Here is a 17,282-nt window from a genome sequence, read left to right as displayed (position 1 = left end):
CGTGTCATGAATTCCTCAGTACTGAAACAGTCACAGCAGACACATAAGTCTCGACTCATCAATAAAGGGAAATCCTAGGATTTAAGGAAAGAAAAATGACAAATCCGTGTAGTTTTTATTGTTACCAATATCAGAAATCTTTGATTGTACCACCTGTGTGACCAGAAAGCAAACACACGCTTTATTCTGGGTTAAGAAACAACTGAAGTGTCAACTGATGCAGAGGCTGTAATTAAAGAGCAGCGCGATATTTGGCACAGCAGGAATTAAAACATTTCTCGAAGGTCGTATGAGCAAAAGAGAACAATCGGTTTGCTGCTGTAGATGGTTAGAACTTGTAGCAGGCAGTAAGAACCCGCTGTGATAAGAGGAAGACATGGAAGAGCCCAAGAACAAGTGAAAAGTCTCGTAGAGAAGGCGGGTGTGAATTAGGTGAAGGCATATTCCTTGGGTGAGACGGAGAGGGCAGAAAGGAGGGACCAGAAACCAAAACAGCACTGTGCTCCCACGTGATGGCTTTGCTTTCTGAAAGCTCTGTTATCCAGAAGACAAAGGCATGCGCTTCCCTGGTTATCACTTGGTGACTCAATGGAAGGACAACATCCATTGCAACCACGCATCCTCAAAAGTCACAGCTAACGGCTGGAGATTAGGAACCCTGCAAGAATTAGTCAACAGACGCCTGCGCATCACTGTGAAATCCTCTATTCGTAGAGCAAGCATTGGTTTCTGGCTGCTCCTACGGTGATGGAGCTGTGCACCTCATTTCTCCTTCTAGCTCTGTTCTCTGCCCGGCTCTACGCGCTGCCGTGAGGGCCTCCTGCTGGTGCAACCCGGCACCGTCAGGCAGGAGGGAGGCAGTATGATACGGGGGAGATGTTTATACCGCTATCTGTCGTTCTAGGAGAGGGGTCATCATGAACTGCAGAACACCGAGGTGTCAGGAACTGCCTCACTGCTCAGTAAATTAATCGGGAATGAAATTAATTTCAACATGAAAAAAAAAAAAAAAGGGTTAGGTTTTAAACTCAGCCTCACGTAGCCCACCAGTGAACGCAGCCAGTTTTAAGTGGCAGAAATGGAAATGAATGTTGTCTTTGACATCACAATAAGCATAGAGGTTCAGGGGAGGTTCAGGTTGGCCATTAGGAAAGATTTCCTCTCCGAAAGAGCGGTGCTGCAGTGGCACAGGCTGCACAGGGAGGTGGTGCGGTCACCGTCCCTGGAGGTGTTCCAGAGCCGTGTGGATGTGGCACTGAGGACGTGGTCAGTGGGCACGGTGGGGATGGGCTGGCGGTTGGACTGGGTGATCTTAGAGGTCTTTTCCAACCTTAGTGGTTCTTTGATTCTCTGATCTCTGTCTGGGGTGAGCGCTGAAGGCTGTGAGCTCTGCCCTATCTGCTGTGCTCTGTGCTCAAAACAGCAGCCTCTTATGGTAAGAATGCGAGAGAGCTAACTTGGCCTCCCCCCTCAGCTTTCTGTCTTTCCAGCTGAATTTCTTCTCACCACTTCCTGCTGAAAATGGTGACTCCCCGAGCTTGGAGAGAATCCCTTTAAGACCCGGCATGAGACAGTCTGGTTTTCTGATATTAATGCTGTATTCCTACAGCCCTCACCTTGCTCTGTGCACGGACAACTCGGCGCTGAGAGGCCGCACCTCGAGTGCTGCGTTCAGTTCTGGGCCCCTCACTGCAAGAAAGACACGGAGGCCCTGGAGTGTGTCCAGAGAAGGGCAGCAGAGCTGTGAGGGGTCTGGAGCACAGCTCTGATGGGGAGCGGCTGAGGGAACTGGGGTTGTTCAGGCTGGAGGAGCTCAAGGGAGACCCTCCTGCTCTCTGAACTGGGCAGTCTGCGGGCAGGCGCTGAAGCCCCGTCCGGCCTTCGCCCCGTATGAGCACGGCTGGAACCCCCGCAGCGCACTAACCCCACCCACGCCCCCCGCGGGGCACGGAACCCCGCCGCCAGGCCCCGTGCCGAGGGCGGCAGCGGGGCGGAGCGGCGAGGCCCCGATGTCGCCATGGCGACGCGCCGGCCGCAAACCGCCGCCGGGACACGCGGCGGACCCACAGCGCGGAGCGGCGGGGGCTGCCGGGGCGCAGGCGCCGCTCGGCGGAGCGGTGCTGCCCCCCTCGGAACGAAGGCGAATCCCGGTGGAGCGGGCTGCCGCCGCCCCCGCACGGCGGGGCTGAGCGCGGCGCTGCGTCGGGAAGGGAGCGGGGAGATCCTCGTCTGCTCTTCCCTCGCTAACGGGGCTGCTCGGTGCCCGCTGCCTGCCTCCAGCGCGGGCCCTGCGGGCGGTGCCCGTTGCAGGGCGAGCAGCCCGCGCCTCTGCCCCTACTGCGTGCTTGGGACGCGGCCCGGCGGTGGGAGCGTGGCAGCAGGGAGCGATGCCGCTGTTCGGGAGCACCTTCAGCCCTAAGAAGACCCCGCCGCGGAAGGCCGCCTCGCTGTCCAACCTGCACTTGGTGAGTGTTGGGGCTGCGGTTCCTCCTGGTCCTTGGGGGACATCTCCGGTGTGTTTGCTGCCTGTTTGGGTGGGAGAAAGCGCGGCCGTGGTGATGAGTAACTGGGGGACAAGTGATAGGATGAGAGGTGATGGCCTCCAGTTGTGCCAGGGGAGGTTCGGGTTGGATGCTAGGAAAGATTTCTTCCCAGAAAGAGCAGTGCTGCAGTGGCACAGGCTGCACAGAGAGGTGGTGGGGTCACCGTCCCTGGAGGTGTTCCAGAGCCGTGTGGATGTGGCACTGAGGACATGGTTTAGTGGTGATGGGTTGATGGCTGACTGGGTGATCTTAAGAGGTCTTTTTCAACCTGAACAATTCCTTCTCTGTGCAGCTGGACAGATCCACCCGCGAGGTCGAGCTGGGCCTGGAGTATGGCACCCCCACCATGAACCTCACCGGGCAGAGCCTCAAGTTTGAGAACGGCCAGTGGGTGGCAGGTAGTGCCGTGCGGGGCGGCTGGGCCTGCCGTGGTCACGGTTGGCTGATGGCCCTCCTTGTGGTCTCTTTATTTCCTCCAGAAATAGGAAGCTTCACGGGAGATCGCAGGGAAATGCAGCGCTTGCGCAAACGCAACCAGCAGCTGGAGGAGGAAAACAATCTCCTTCGTCTGAAGGTGGATATTCTGCTGGACATGGTGAGTAATGAACCTCTGTCCGCCCTTCGTGGTGGAAGTGCTGATGTGAAGGGTGCTGGGGGGCACCAAAGGAAGCGGTTCTTACAGTGGAGAGTGCACTCCATTCCTGCTTTACCCCACTGCACAAGAAAAAATGTGGTGCCAAAGCAAACATGGGGGAAAGGTCTGACTTCATCTGCTCCCTCTGCAAGATGAGGGGCAGAGCTTGGCTTTAGCAAGTGCTGAGTTGGACGGGAGCCCCTGCGAGTGCTGTGTCGGGTCACGGAGGATTAAGGCTCTAGGATCTTCCTTGTGGCCTGACGAGGGCTCTTACATCTGTTCCGTGTGTAAGCCTATGGGTGACAGAATTCCCCAGCACAAAACTAACCAAAATGCAGCCTTACACGTTCAAAATCTGGAGAATTTCTCTGCCGAAATACAATATGTGTATACTCTGAGCGTACTAAATGATTTGGCCTTTATGTCAGCCTGAAGAAATAGCTGTTCCTTCAGCGTTTTCCTGCTTTATGTTCTCTCCATGCTTTAAACCTGGAAAGTTGCTTTTGTGACTGTGGCACTGCACTTAGCAGGAAGTACAGCTGCCCTCCAGGTTCTCTGGGCTGTCTTGGTGAAGTGTGAAGCCTCGGCTTCCCTCTCACCAAAACCCAGATGGTTTCTCACCTTGGAGCTGGCTGTGGCTGTAAATCTTAGTGACGTCTCTGCGAAGATTGTGCCACAAAACACGGAGTGTAATCAGCAAAGCTTCTGGTAGGGCGATGCTTGAAGGAGCACATTACAGTTGCTCGCTGTGCCTTGCAGCTCTCTGAGACCACCGCCGAGTCCCACCTGATGGAGAAGGAGCTGGAGGAGCTGAAGAGTCACACCCGGAGGAGGAAGTGAAAGAAGTGGTGGCTGGGGGAGAAGGGAGCAGGAGGTCTTGGGAGACTTTCCCTGCTCCTGCGGGCAGAGACTGGCTTGGGTGTCCGGGCTGTGTTGGTACCACATAGAGATAGTTCCACGGGACGAGATGCTTGCAGTATTGCATCGGTACTGTGTAAGGGTGCCTCTGCATCCCTGTATGTCACACTGTGCACTGATAACCAACGCTCGTGTTTGTTCTCGGAGCACTGTTTAGCACTCACGGCTGTTAGCCGCAGGTACACACGCTCCACAGCAACCTGGCAGCACCGTGCTCCCTGTAAGCAGAGATCTGTGCCACGGCAGATGCCCGGATTCACAGCCTGGCTTTGTGCAGGGCCTTTGGCGAGCGGGGCGCTGACCTCGCTTGTTCTCGAGCGTTCGGCATCGTTTACATGGAAACTCACATTAAAACGTTCGTTGGAACCCACATCTGCGTGCTTCTGCGTCGTGTTTTGGGGCGTGGCACCTCCCGGCCGCCAGGGGGCGCTGTGCGCCGCTCCTTCCTTCCGGGGCCGCTCCGTCCGCACTTCCGCTTCCGGCGGCTCGCTGCCCGCTCCGTCCCTGGTGGTGGTGGCGGTGGTGGTGATGGCTGCCCCTGCGTCCCTGTCCCCGGAGGAGCTGCTGCCCAAGGGCGGCGCGGGCAAGGCCGAGGATCTGGAGGACGAGCTGGAGGACGACGACGACGACGAGGAGGTAGCGCGGCGGCGGGGCGGGCCGGGATGGCCGGGAGGGCCGTGCGAGCGGGGTGACCCCGTCGGGCGCTGCAGGCCTGACGGCGCGCTGTCGCCCGCAGCTGGACGAGACGCTGGCGGAGCGGCTGTGGGGGCTGACCGAGATGTTCCCCGAGAGCGTGCGCTCGGCGGCCGGAGCCACCTTCGACCTGTCGCTGGCGATAGCGCAGAAGATGTACAGGTGAGGGGCGGCGAGGCCCGCGGGCTGCGGAGGGCTGCGGATGGCTCCGCTTCCCGGCGGCCGAGAGGAGGCCGGGTGGTTCCGGCCGGGCTTCGGGGTGGAGGAGGGGGAGAGGGAACGAGGGAGGGGTCCGAGTGCTGCTCCGGCGTGCCGCCGAGATTCGTCTTCCTAACGCGTTTTGCTCCACGCAGATTCTCCAGGGCAGCACTGTGGATTGGGACCACCTCTTTCATGATTTTAGTTCTTCCCGTCGTGTTTGAAACCGAAAAGCTGCAGATGGAGCAACAGCAGCAGCTGCAGCAGCGACAGGTGAGGCTGGAGCTCCGCCGCCTGCTCTCAGTGCTGTTTGGATGCGGCTCTGGCTGCCTGCGCAGCCCCACAGTGATCAGCTGGCGCTGCGGCTCTGGAAGCAGAAAGCAGAGGCGATGTGTTTGATGCCGTGGGCTCGCTCGTCCCACACCGTGCTCTGATTGCATCCTCCAGTGGGAGTGGCACGAGGCAGCGTCCTCTCGGCCTGCACAGCTGCATCCAAACCCGCGGGTCTGGGTTTGGCGAGGTCAAGCTCTGAACCTGGTGGTGGTTGCGGAGAGGGAAAGGGCTCAGTGTCTGACCCCAGGGGTGGGCGCTGCCTCGCTGTGCTCTCCCAGTCCTACTGCAGGGTAGTGAGGTGCATCCTCAAAGCTTCTAATCTCTCTGTCTCTTGCAGATTCTCTTAGGACCCAACACAGGGCTATCTGGGGGCATGCCGGGAGCCCTGCCTCCGCTTTCTGGAAAAATCTAATTTGCTGAAGCCGCGTTGGATTTGTATCATGTGGGAAGACCTTGACATTATGATATATTGAACTGTTGATTTGTTGGGTCAGAGCATTTTTGGGTTTTTTTTTTTTTGGTTCTGTTTTTATTTTTGGTTATATTTCGGGACATTGACCTGTTCATACTGTGGGGGGGGGGGGGAAGCCCCCTGTCTGGACCTGATGATGGCTCCTGTCTGCATTCTTCCCCTGTAGAAGTCACGAGTCTTTTCTTTTGTTCAATCAGTACGCTGTAATCAGTTACAAAGACTTGAAATCATGGAGTTCCTGTTCTGGACTCCTTACCTCCCAGAAAAACCACCTTAGGGCACGAGTTGGGCTTCAGATGGCAACAGTCAAACACAAATCCTTTCCTAGCTAACTCAAAGCCTGAGAGCATCGGTGATAGAACAAGAAGCGACTCTGCCAGCAGATGAAGCAAAGGAAGAAGGAGGGTTGAGGGTATCCGTACCCCGTGGAAGAAATTCTCTGGGAAGATGCGTGTGCAAATACTTTCACTGCAACATTGTGTGCGTGCGTGTGTGAGTACCGAGGGAGTGGCAGAGGGGGTTAATGGAAATCACATCAGCGCTGATCCTCTGCGTCATAAAGTAGAACTTCAGAAATCGGCTGCATATTTTTTTGTATTGAATATTAAATAAATCCAACCTGAGCAGTGTGGTTTTAATAGATACGTTCCTTGAAGAGGATGCTTCTTTCCTGGAGCACCGGTGCCAATGAAGTGTTAAGCGGCTCTGCGCCCTTCTGGTTCACGCACAGCATCTCTGCTCAGGGACTTGAGACATTGGGGGTAACTTAAGGGAGTTCTCATAGAGGTGTTAGAATTTCCATCCACCGTTCTACCTCGAGCCCCAGGACCCAAGGCTCAAGGTTCTTAATTCAATATTAGCCAGTTTTATAACCAATGAAAAAAAAAAAGTTTATTTTTCCTTTACATACTTTGTTACAGAACAATTCAGTTGAACATACAGAAGTGATAAGACATTTATATGGAAATGGTTTTTTTTTTTCCCATTTTTTTTTTTCATATTTGGTTAAACAAAATACATCTCTGTAAACAAACCCAAGACAAGGCTCTAACAAAACCAAACAAGCAAGAAAACTAACTTTCCCCACTCCCAGGCAGTGGGACCGGACTGATCCGCCCACCCTCTGTCCAGCAGCCTTGCTTGCCCCAGGGGTGCGATCGTTCAGTTTCCCTTTACCTGAGCAGCTGAATCACACTATTTTCCCCCCACAGGAGAGGTGCTGACATACAAGGAGAGGAAAGTAGCCCCAAAATGTTTTAAAACATCTTTGCATATTGTGCACTGATCCATTGGCTTGCAGTTTCCATGCAAACGGTTTCTCCAAAGTGCGGTTTGACGCAGCATAGAAAGTGTTGCTGTTGAGATTTTTTCTTTCTCTCCCCCTTCCTCTCTTGAAGAAATGGCTTCAAGTCATGAGCAGAACGCCTGCAGGCTTTGCATTCTGCTTGTAAAGTGTTTAAAAACTCTGCCAGCTGGTATTGGTCATTGGAATGTGTTACGAAACAGGACTTGTTCTAGAAACACTGGGTATTTAAAACATAAGAGCCACTTGCCCTTGACTTCTGGAGGCTGTGCTCAGAAGACTGCAAAACAGTGCTCATGGGATGTCCGGGGCTCAGGGAACACCACGCTCGTCCTGTTGTCACACTGCCTCTGGTCATGGTAACGAGGTGTGAGTTAGCAGTCTCTCGCTTGGCTTCAAACACCTGCTCATGCTTTGCTGAGCTCTCAAGAGAAACAGCTGAGAAAAGGTAGTTACAGCCCACAGCCCTCCTTCTGAAAGCTCCACCACCACCGGAATGAGAGTTTCCTACCTGGCAGAGCAGAATCGTTCGAGCTCCATCCCTTTCCAGCAGTTACCATTTAGCTGAGCCCTTCCGTGCGTAAAGAGAGAAGCAAATGGCAGCTCAGCCAGGAAGAGCTAAATGCAAGGAGCCCTGTCCTCAGTTCAGTGCTTCCTCCTGCTTGGAAGCAGCAACTGAGCTACAGCTGGCCTAGGTGACAGAGAAACAACAGACCAAGATCCCTCTTAGAGTCTCCATGTCTCATCACTTTTTTCCCCCCCATGGAAAGGAGGGGAGGAAAAAGCAATCCACTCATTAATGGAATGTTTGTCAGCCAGCACTAAAAGAGAAGTTGATTCAACCACCAGGGCCCGCACTCAAAACCTGATGATTCTGGTGGACCCTCTGCATCTCCCACATTGGCTGCTAATAACTATAAAGAGGCAAAAGTGGACTATCATAAGACTTCCCTCCTCAAATTATTACATATATTTTCTCCTTTCGTGACCAGCTCACTTGTAGGAAAGCTCCTTCTGGGACATTCTGCGTGGCATTTGTGATCGTGGGCTAGACTTCTGGAAAGAGGAAAATAAGGGAATTATTTCCTCTTAAAACTCCTTCAGATTTTATTTTTCTTTCCAAACAGCCCCTAAACTACTGGGTGTTCACACAGAAAACCAGAATAGCTTCAGATGTTTAAAACAAACAAACAAATTAAAACCCAACATAGCACAAAACCCAGGCAGACTTTAGCCAGAATTCAGGAACCTGATAGTCCCCCATTAGCCTGTGCCTGCTGTTTTTGCACTGCCTTAGCTAGCCACACGTTGCCAAACAGCCACTTGGCCACACATATAAGTCTTTGGAGATACTGGGGAAGAATCCTCTAGCTATCCAAAGAATTTCCCAAAAGATGAGTTTTTTTACCCTCCCACCTCCCTCTAATTCTGGGCACAAACCATCCCTACAAAGCAGAGGGTCGTGCTGAACACCATACTATTCTTAGTGTTCTGAATGTGTCCTGAGAGACCCTTCCAAGTCGCAATCACCTTCACGACAACTTGTTTTGGAGGGAGGGGCTTGTGAAGGAGCGACGGTGTGCTCGGCCCCCGCTCCTCCCCACTGAGTTCTAAAGGAACACTGTGTCACCATACGCAGCCTTGGGTAACACAGAGAAAGAGAGGTCGGAGGCTTTCCAGAAAGCCTGTCCCCAAAGCACAGCCTTAGAGAGAGCAACGCCTTCTAGTTAGCTGAAGGGCATGCAGCTCATTCGCCTTTGCAATCAGCGATTGGCTTCCAGTTTCCTCCACTCTGCCCTCAGTACCTCCCACCCACTCCCCACAGTGTCCTACGCCACCTCCCTATTGCACCAAGGAAGAAAGGAAAGAGCCTAACAAAGGAAGTTCCAGAAGAGAAGAGTTGGGGCACCCATTATCCAGGTTTCAGGACATCATGAGTTCCAGAAAGGGGCAGAGGAGAGGACAGAGAGGACAGAGTCGGTCCAGGTCACACGTCAGCTCTCCAGCTCTGATGTGCTTCCACCTCCTCTGGCACCACCAGCAGGAGTTCACAGTTCTTTCCTCTTAGCTGGTGTTTCAAAAATTTCCTACGGTAAGGAGAAACAGGAATAAGCACGATTGAATGTAGAACTTTGTCATCTTCTACAACTAAACATAGCTAGCTATGCAAATATGCCAAGAAATGGGAGGACCATCTTCTCACCTCATTATTTTCTGACAGAAAACTGATCAAAAGCACCAGATTCAACACAACTCTACCCAGCAAGCTATTGCAGAATCAGATAGACACCATCACTTCAGTTAAGAGATCTACACAGATGTCACGCCCCAATTTTCCAAGGTGGCAAAAATGGGGATTAAAAACAAACACGCTTGATCAGGTCTCCAAGACCAAGAACCACACTGTAACTGAAAGTAACTTCAAATCAGCACACGTTTGTGGGGAAAACAAGCAGAAAATAAAAAGCAAAACACTGCCATCGGGATGTCCTCATCACAGGTCACAGCAGCGGAGTACCACTCAGTCATTTGACACGGCTCTGCAGCCCCTTCTTGTCCATATGCTTTTTCCTCATACCAAACTTGGATGCAATTCAGTAACCATTAAAGTCACATCAATGTTTTCTCCAGTATCTTTCTGCCCAACTTCCAAAATTCAGCATGTAGGAAGCCCTTATTTATTGCTGAAGAACAGCACACCCAAGCCTTAAATAAACACAAAACCCCTCTAATTAGTTCTGCACAGTAGATCCAGTACTGTGTTGTTGTACCCTGGAAGCTCACAAAAGGCTTATACCCAATTTGTCAAGACTGGAATGACATGACAGGTGCTGGAAATATTACTCCCTTAAGTTAGAACAAGTCTAGTTGAGACAGCAATGCCATTTGTACACTTTAGAACAGGACAGAATGGAAGCATAATGGCAACTAAGGACAGGTTAGATTTTAAAGTCAAAGCAAATCATACCAGCTATCTTGTATTAAGATGGAAGAGCAGAGGGGAGTTAAACCAGGTGTGCAACGTATACTGAAATAGGCAAGCAGTCAAGAATAGGGCTGCACTCCTAATCTGAGGAGATTTGGGAACACGCAGTACTGAAGAGGCAAAGGAATACTGACGGTCTCACATTCAAGGAGACAGTGAGGCACAGCACATCTAGTTGCAGGCATCACTCACTAGTGTCAGACTTGGCCTCTACATTCACTGCTAGTGACAGAGCCAGCCCTGTAACAGATGGAATTAGGCTCTCCTGAGCTCTCAGAAACCTCTGCTGGCTAAAGTATCTTCCTAGCTTTGCACAAGTAAGGTATAAATTACATTGGGCTTATGCAGAGAAGCTTTTTGTAGTGGGAAGGGCCAGCCAGCAGCTGCCCCACATCAGATCAGAGCCAGCTTCAGCTGCTCCAGAAGAGACCCACCACCAACCAGAGCTGAGCCATGAGCGATGTGAGAAGAGATTTAAGAAAGGAAGCAAACACTGCACAACAGCAGCTGGGAGAGAGAAGTAAGAATGGAGAAAAAAGAGCCCTGCAGGCACCATAGTCAGTTCAGAAGGAGGTGCTCCCACAGCACAGGAGAGGCCCATGGAGGAACAGGCTGTCCTCTGTCCCTCCACCGTCCCCACCATGCAGGGCAGACCTCCACATGCAGCCATGGAGGAGCCCACAGCACAGCAGTGAATGCAGCCTGAAGGAGGCACAGCCCATGGAAAGCCCCTGCAGAAGTCCTGGACCAGACCTGCAGTCTGTGGGGCAGGAGAGCTGAGAGGGGCTGCCTCCCACAGGGGCCATGCAGAGCAGTTCCTGAAGGGTGGGCCCTCATGGTGCCATGTTTGATCAGCACTCGGAGAGCTGCAGCCTATGGGAAGCCTATGTGGGATCAGTTCAAGAAGGATGGCATGCTGGGGGAGGGACCCCACGCTCACACAGGGGCAGAACGACTACAGATCAGCAGAGATGAAGTGTTATGGACTGACTGCAGCCACCATTCCCCTGAGCCTCCTTGGGGGAGGAGGGGGAGGTGTTTTTAGTTTGCTTTTAGCTCTCACTGCTCTACTCTGTTAATAGTAGACAATAAATTATATTAGTCTCCATATGCTGAGTCTGTTTTGTCCATGATGGTAACTTTGAGTGATCTCCCTGTCCTTATCTTATTTTTCCCCCACTGTTCTTTTGAGGAGGGGTACAGACAGAGTGGAGTGGTGGAGCTGAACTTCCGATCAGCACAGAACCACCACGTAGATGTAAGTGAATCTTATTACCCTCAAATACTTGGTACTGCAATTCAGTCATAAATGCTTCCACTACTAAGTGTTTAAGAACAAATTCACCCCTTCCAGTAGGGAATGCCTGGATACAAACCCACGAACACGTAACAAGAGGGTGGGGAAGCCTTACCTGAGCTCACTTTCACCTCCAATCCACTCAGGCATCTTGAGTTTGGAGTCGAGGTTATAGTAAGTGCCTCCCACCTCCCGGACGCAGATCCAGTGCTGCCGCTTGAGGGGGAGCTTCAAGGGACCCCAGCAAAGGCTGGACGGCAGATTCATGATGAAGCCCATCACATTAGACAGGGCAATGACATTAACATCCCTAAAAGGGTGCAGAAAACAAACAGCAACAAGATTACGTTCTGGTACTTGAATGTCATCTGATTCTTGGTTTTTGCTTTTAGTTTTACAGTTGGCAGCCATCTCTGGAATTACACAATTCCTGAATACCTGCGCTTGTCCCACCAAACTGCCTCATATCCTTTGGTCTGAAGCGCTGCCATGATCACGTTCACATCATAGTTCCCATTTCCCAGCATGCTCTTCTTGTGTGGCGTCACCATGGTGTTGGGAGACAGCCTGGAAATAGAACAAGAGCTGCTCTAGCAGGTGCTTGGCAAACCCATATTCCAAAATTGCTGTATAACTTGAAGCCTGTTTTCAGGGGATTTGGTTAATTAAAAGTGAACTATTTCATCTGCCCCTTCTCCCCTAAACCAAGCAGGTGAGAAGGCTAAACAACACATTAACAATGACTTTGATGAGCAAAACCTCCAAGGATCCTAGCTTTGACGTGAGAAATTGCATACATTCCACCTGCATTGAACTGGTAATTCAGAATCCCACTTTTATTATTTTCTCCTAGTTCAGAATTGGAGTAAATGCCAGCTTGCCATCTAGAACAACAGCTACCACAGCTTCAAGCGTTGAGCATTCAACATCAGTCTTTAAGGGCAGGTGAGATCACAAGACCCAGAGTGGGCTGCCTGCAGTTAAAGGTTATTCTCCCCCAGAGGTGAATGAAAAGAATATTCATACGTAAAGCTGAGGACATATTTGGGCTTGAAAGTTTCTAAAACACTGCCACTGCTATAAAAAAAATAACCTTTTAAGCTTTGAAAAACTTGCCTAGACATCACTTACACGACTGTAGAATCCAAAAATCCAGAATCAGAGTCCATCATGTAATATGCAAAAGAGGTAAGACAGCCTTTACTGTCTACAAATACAGAAAATGGATGCAAGGCATAAGAGAAGGAGATATGCAACCCTCAGCCCCCTCAGGATAAACACTAAGCAGAGAAATCGACAAGGCAGTGAGTTAACGTGAGGAGGACAAATGAGCTTCAGCAGCTGGGAGGATGGGCACAGAGGGAAACTGAGAGCCCAGAAGAGCAAGGTCATGCAATGGCAAACAGGGGAAAGCCAAGCCTTAGCTCTGTTCTATTGCGATGGGTTGCTCTTTTGACTGGCGAGGACTCCAGTAGCTCTGCAGGCACAAGGTTCAGATGTTCTGTGGCACCTGATATCCATGTTTCCTCTGCCTTTCCTTCATGCCAGCTCTGACCCCTGATGCTCCCCTGACCAGCTGAGTATTACATTTCAGACCAAGCGAGGCTAGATAAGGTACAGACAGGTAACCTTCCGCATCACTTCTGTTCTCTTACAGGACAGCAAACCGCAGCAAAACAGCCTCAAACAATGTGGTAACACAAAAACCTATTAATATCTGCCTCTGAGCACTTCTCAGCAGGGCAGTGACGTTTCCTGAAAATCAGTTCCCAGTCTCCAAATCTCTGCTGTATCTTACAGATCAGAGACGCTACCGTAGCTTGTCACAGCCCTTCTGGCATCACCACAAAGCAAGATCACTGGGCTACAACTAATTCCTCAAGAACATTGCTTCAACCTATTATCTCTCATGAGCGCTGGCAAGCTAGGAAAGCCTCCCAGTTACAAGCCCTTTGGTTTGCACAAGCACCCTCTTGTGGCACAGTCTTCCAAAGACTAGCTTATTTGCGGGCTGAAAGAATGCACTCATCTTTGTTCTCTCCTGTAAATTACAGAGGCCCAGAAACGAGACAAAAAACAGAGGTGACACTCAGAGAACTGTTACCCACCAGAAAGCCTTCATCAAAAGCCACCTTGACACACTTCTGCTCACATACACGTACATAGGGAACACAACCATCAGCTGAAGGATTCTGACTAAACAAGGAACAGTAACATTATTTATCTAGAGACTAAGCTGGGCAAGACTGACTAAGTTGAATAGAACTACAGGCAACAATCCTTCTGAGTTTCCCAAGTCACAAACCTTCATCAACTCCAACACAAAGCTGTCTTTTCTAACCAGATCTCAAGAAACAGACTCAAGTGAAGTGGTTTTGTTGGCATCTCCACGCAACAACGGGAACAAGCAATCTTACTTCCTGAAACAAAAGGCAGAGGAACATCAAAAAGATGGTTCTCATATTAGAGAAAAGAAGAGAGGGAGGACTACAGAACCAGAGGGGAGCTTGGGACATGCTTTGGCATATACTTGAAATGATGATAATAATCACTCTACGCTGGCCTGGAGCAATGGGATGCAGCAAAAGGGAAATGAATGATTAAGAAACACACTTCAATTATTTTTCAAGGGATGTGGTCAGAGCGAGGGAAACCTTGAGCTTCTTTGTGATTTCATTACCACGTAAACACCAAGCTTAAAAAAAATAACAATGATGCCTAGCGACGTTTCTGTAGCTTATTAAAATACTCATCAGTCTTCTGTTATATTCAGTAGAACCCAGTGTACGACTAGACACAGGAAAGACATGTGGAAAAGTGATGTATAAAACGTGGCTAAGACCACGCTACTTCAAGTCAAGCCAAAGAGCTGGAAACAGGCAGTAACTCCACAGAGAGGCAAAGGAGGAGGCAATTGTTATGCATTCCTCATAGCTCATCCATTTAGAACACTGGGAGTTGGAAGGAACCCACAAGGATCACAGAGTCCAACTCCTGGCTCTACGGGACTACCTAAAATTCAAACCATATTTTTGAGAGCGTTGTCCAAACGCCGCTTCAACTACTGCTGTGGGGTTGGATCGGTCTGCATACCTCCATCTGAATATTAAAGTGAGACAACACCAGTTTGGAATTTAAGAGATTCTTCCTTATGGGGCAAAAGGGCTCACCAGATGAGCACCTGAATGCTTTCTGAGAAGCTCCACGCTGCACACTCATTCTCTCTCAGCAAGGCCAGTGAAAACCAACTAATTAGATCATCACGCCACTCCTACCACAGGAACTGCCTCTGTTTACTTCAGGCCAGTAGAAATCCATCCGTGATTACAGCTCTGACAATTGCTACTCTGGAACAAAACCACAGAGCCTTTACGCCGGACAAAGTTAAAATGCTGTTGATGAGCTCCTCTTCATGAATAGGCATTTTATTTACAGCACCATTGCAAATAGCACTTCCACCTGATGTTTGCAGCTGCCTACTACTACGTTTTGTTCACTAAAGGAAGGAAGGCACACACATGGCAAGCCAAGCCCCAAGTCAATAAATCTTCTGATTTTTAGGGTGGTAGCAACAGGGCAGGGAACTTTGTCCAGCAACACCTCCAGCCTAACTGCTGCCATGGAGAGCTATTCCCTCTGCCTCACTAACACAATGTGCTGTCAGCTACTGGTAACGAGTACTCAACCATAACCTCAATGAAGATTAGATACTGAGACTGAATACTGCAGGGAGACTCCATTTACTACCCCATTCCTTAGCTTCATCAATTGAAGTCATCAGAATTTTCAAAGGCACCCTCAGGACAGTTTCCACAAAGCATTAAACAACATGAAATAAACATCTTGCCAAATGAGTTGTTTTGCAGAACACATTTATCAATTACAATTTCCCGTGCAAGACTCAAGAATGCCTTTATTAATTATGTGAAGCTGCCAGGAAGTGTTCAGCCAACACTGCAGAAAACATGGATCTAGCTACTGAGATCAAATCCTGCTTGGTAAGCAGGCTCTCGCTGCAAGGAAATAAAAAAGGCTGCAATATTTGAAAAACTTCATTTAACTGCTTGAATAAGTTGACGAAGCTTTAATGTCCAGCATCTTCAAAGTTCCACAGTACTGAATTAAGACGTTTTTATAGAATCATAGAATGGCCTGGGTTGAAAAGGACCACAATGATCATCTGTTTTCAACCCCCCTGCTGTGTGCAGGGTCGCCAACCAGCAGACCAGGCTGCCCAGAGCCACATCCAGCCTGGCCTTGAATGCCTCCAGGGATGGGGCATCCACAGCCTCCTTGGGCAACCTGTTCCAGTGCATCACCACCCTCTGGGTGAAAAACTTCCTCCTAATATCTAACCTATACCTCCCCTGTCTCAGTTTAAAACCATTCCCCCTTGTCCTATCACCATCCACCCTCATATGATGATCCCTTTGTCATCCTGGCCACCCTCATCCCCCAAATCTGGTACTACATGAAGACAACACACCGACGGGAGGCAGGGGCAGAAAGCAATAGATGCATTAAGGTGGATGCAGTGCAATCACACAGCAGCACCTGCAGTAAAGCTCTTGGACAGGTTCAATAGTCTGAGAAACAGGAATAAGAGACGATTTCTACGTGGAAAGAGGGAAAAATAAAAGAGGTAAGCAATGGGGTAAAAAAGAGCCACATTCAACTCAGAGCAGCTCAGAACACTTCTATTTGTCCCCAGAAATAAGACCTGCAAATCCCTCTAAGCACCAAAGGAAACAAACACTTCTGCCAGTGCAGAATGCCTTACCTCTGAAAAATCTCCTGCAGGGTTTCCCTAGTGAAGGCGTTGCTGTCCTGGAAGACATTGTTGAGGGCATGGAGGGCACACAACTCCCTGCGCTGCTTCTCGTGGTAAATATGTAGCGGCGGCAGCAGCTGGGGTGGCTCTGGGGACTCCGATTTGGCCTTGTCACCTTTCCATGGCACGCAACTCATCTTCTCGCAGGGCGGATGGCGAGCAGGAGGGGAGAAACTCAGGAGGCCGAGGTCTCTTCCTCAGAGTCACAGCAGCAGCACACGGCCCCTTTATTTTATAGGCAAGGGCAGCTTCCAGCTCGCCAACCCCCCTCTTGTGCTTCAGTTTATTCAGTAATCGCCTCTGACGGCTGGCTTTAACAACCACCTCCTTTCTCCCATACCCCATAAAACGCCACGCACCCCCAACCCCTCCCCCCTCCCAAAAAACAAAAACAAAACCAGACAGACAACCCAAAGACACGGATCCCGTCAGTCTCAAGGTGCCAGCTGGACGTTACCACACCGCTCCTTTTCTTCCATCTCCGGTACCCAGCGCAGGCCGCAGGGAGGGGCACCCCGCAGGGCCGAGCTCACGGCGCGGGCCCGCCCCGGGGCACGGAATGGGCCGGGGTCCCTCAGCTGCCCTCCTCCATCGCTGCGGGCAGGGCAGGCTCCGGGATGCCAACGGCTCGGGGAAGGAAGCCGCCTCCTCCTAGGCCATAAAACACAGCTCCGGGCTCCGCAGCGCCCAGCGGGCCGCCCCGCGCCTCCGCCCGAGGGAAACCTCCGTTAGGAGCGGGCAGGGCCCGCGCGGAGCCCCGAGGAACCGCCGCTCCCCCGCTGCCCGGCCACGGCCTCCTCACACCAGCAACGGCGGCGCATGCGCCCCCCCTTCCCTTCCCTCCTTCTTTCTCTACTGCGCCGAGGGGTTTTCTGTCAGGAGCCCCGCAGACATTCGGCGCGTTCCATTGGTCGGCTCAGCTGTCCGTGAAACTGTTCCTCTTTTCCATTGGTCGGTCCGAGAGAGTGCCCGCCCACGTGCCTAACTGCCGTGGCGTTCAGTCCCGCCCCATCGCTCAAGCCTTCCCGTTCCATTGGATCGTAGGGCTGCTTGTCAAGACGAGCAGCTCTCCCA

General features: G+C 51.1%; 3 protein-coding genes and 1 long non-coding RNA gene across 6 annotated transcripts; 3 read left to right on the top strand and 1 right to left on the bottom strand.

The window, feature by feature from the left end:
- Positions 1-2,168: 2,168 nt before the first annotated feature.
- Positions 2,169-4,465, top strand: CBY1 (chibby family member 1, beta catenin antagonist). Its single transcript, NM_001278149.2, has 4 exons — positions 2,169-2,465; positions 2,836-2,941; positions 3,023-3,138; positions 3,937-4,465. Exons 1-4 carry the CDS (start codon positions 2,388-2,390, stop codon positions 4,015-4,017), a joined length of 381 nt encoding a protein of 126 aa, NP_001265078.1. The 5' UTR covers positions 2,169-2,387; the 3' UTR covers positions 4,018-4,465.
- A 132-nt stretch (positions 4,466-4,597) lies between these two features.
- On the top strand, positions 4,598-6,433 carry TOMM22 (translocase of outer mitochondrial membrane 22). The gene is made up of 4 exons (NM_001389531.2): positions 4,598-4,731; positions 4,832-4,950; positions 5,142-5,259; positions 5,657-6,433. Exons 1-4 carry the CDS (start codon positions 4,624-4,626, stop codon positions 5,729-5,731), a joined length of 420 nt encoding a protein of 139 aa, NP_001376460.1. The 5' UTR covers positions 4,598-4,623; the 3' UTR covers positions 5,732-6,433.
- Positions 6,434-6,655: 222 nt separating this feature from the next.
- JOSD1 (Josephin domain containing 1) lies at positions 6,656-17,070 on the bottom strand. Its single transcript, XM_416259.8, has 4 exons — positions 16,158-17,070; positions 11,816-11,944; positions 11,493-11,687; positions 6,656-9,181 (listed from the first exon to the last, which is right to left on the bottom strand). Exons 1-4 carry the CDS (start codon positions 16,343-16,345, stop codon positions 9,082-9,084), a joined length of 612 nt encoding a protein of 203 aa, XP_416259.1. The 5' UTR covers positions 16,346-17,070; the 3' UTR covers positions 6,656-9,081.
- Positions 11,935-15,427, top strand: LOC121109334. Of its 3 annotated transcripts, none has more exons than XR_005849008.2 (4): positions 11,935-11,974; positions 12,231-12,322; positions 12,926-13,001; positions 13,432-15,427. It is a non-coding gene; the product is annotated as an uncharacterized LOC121109334 (long non-coding RNA). The 3 variants fall into 3 exon arrangements; XR_005849002.2 differs by having other exon boundaries at positions 13,178-15,427; XR_005849001.2 differs by having other exon boundaries at positions 12,926-15,427.
- Positions 17,071-17,282: the final 212 nt, after the last annotated feature.

Source organism: Gallus gallus, chromosome 1, assembly GCF_016699485.2.
Source record: "Gallus gallus isolate bGalGal1 chromosome 1, bGalGal1.mat.broiler.GRCg7b, whole genome shotgun sequence".
Lineage (NCBI taxonomy): Eukaryota > Metazoa > Chordata > Aves > Galliformes > Phasianidae > Gallus > Gallus gallus.
Note: the sequence above shows the minus strand (reverse complement) of the source record. Positions and strands in the feature narration are given on the sequence as shown.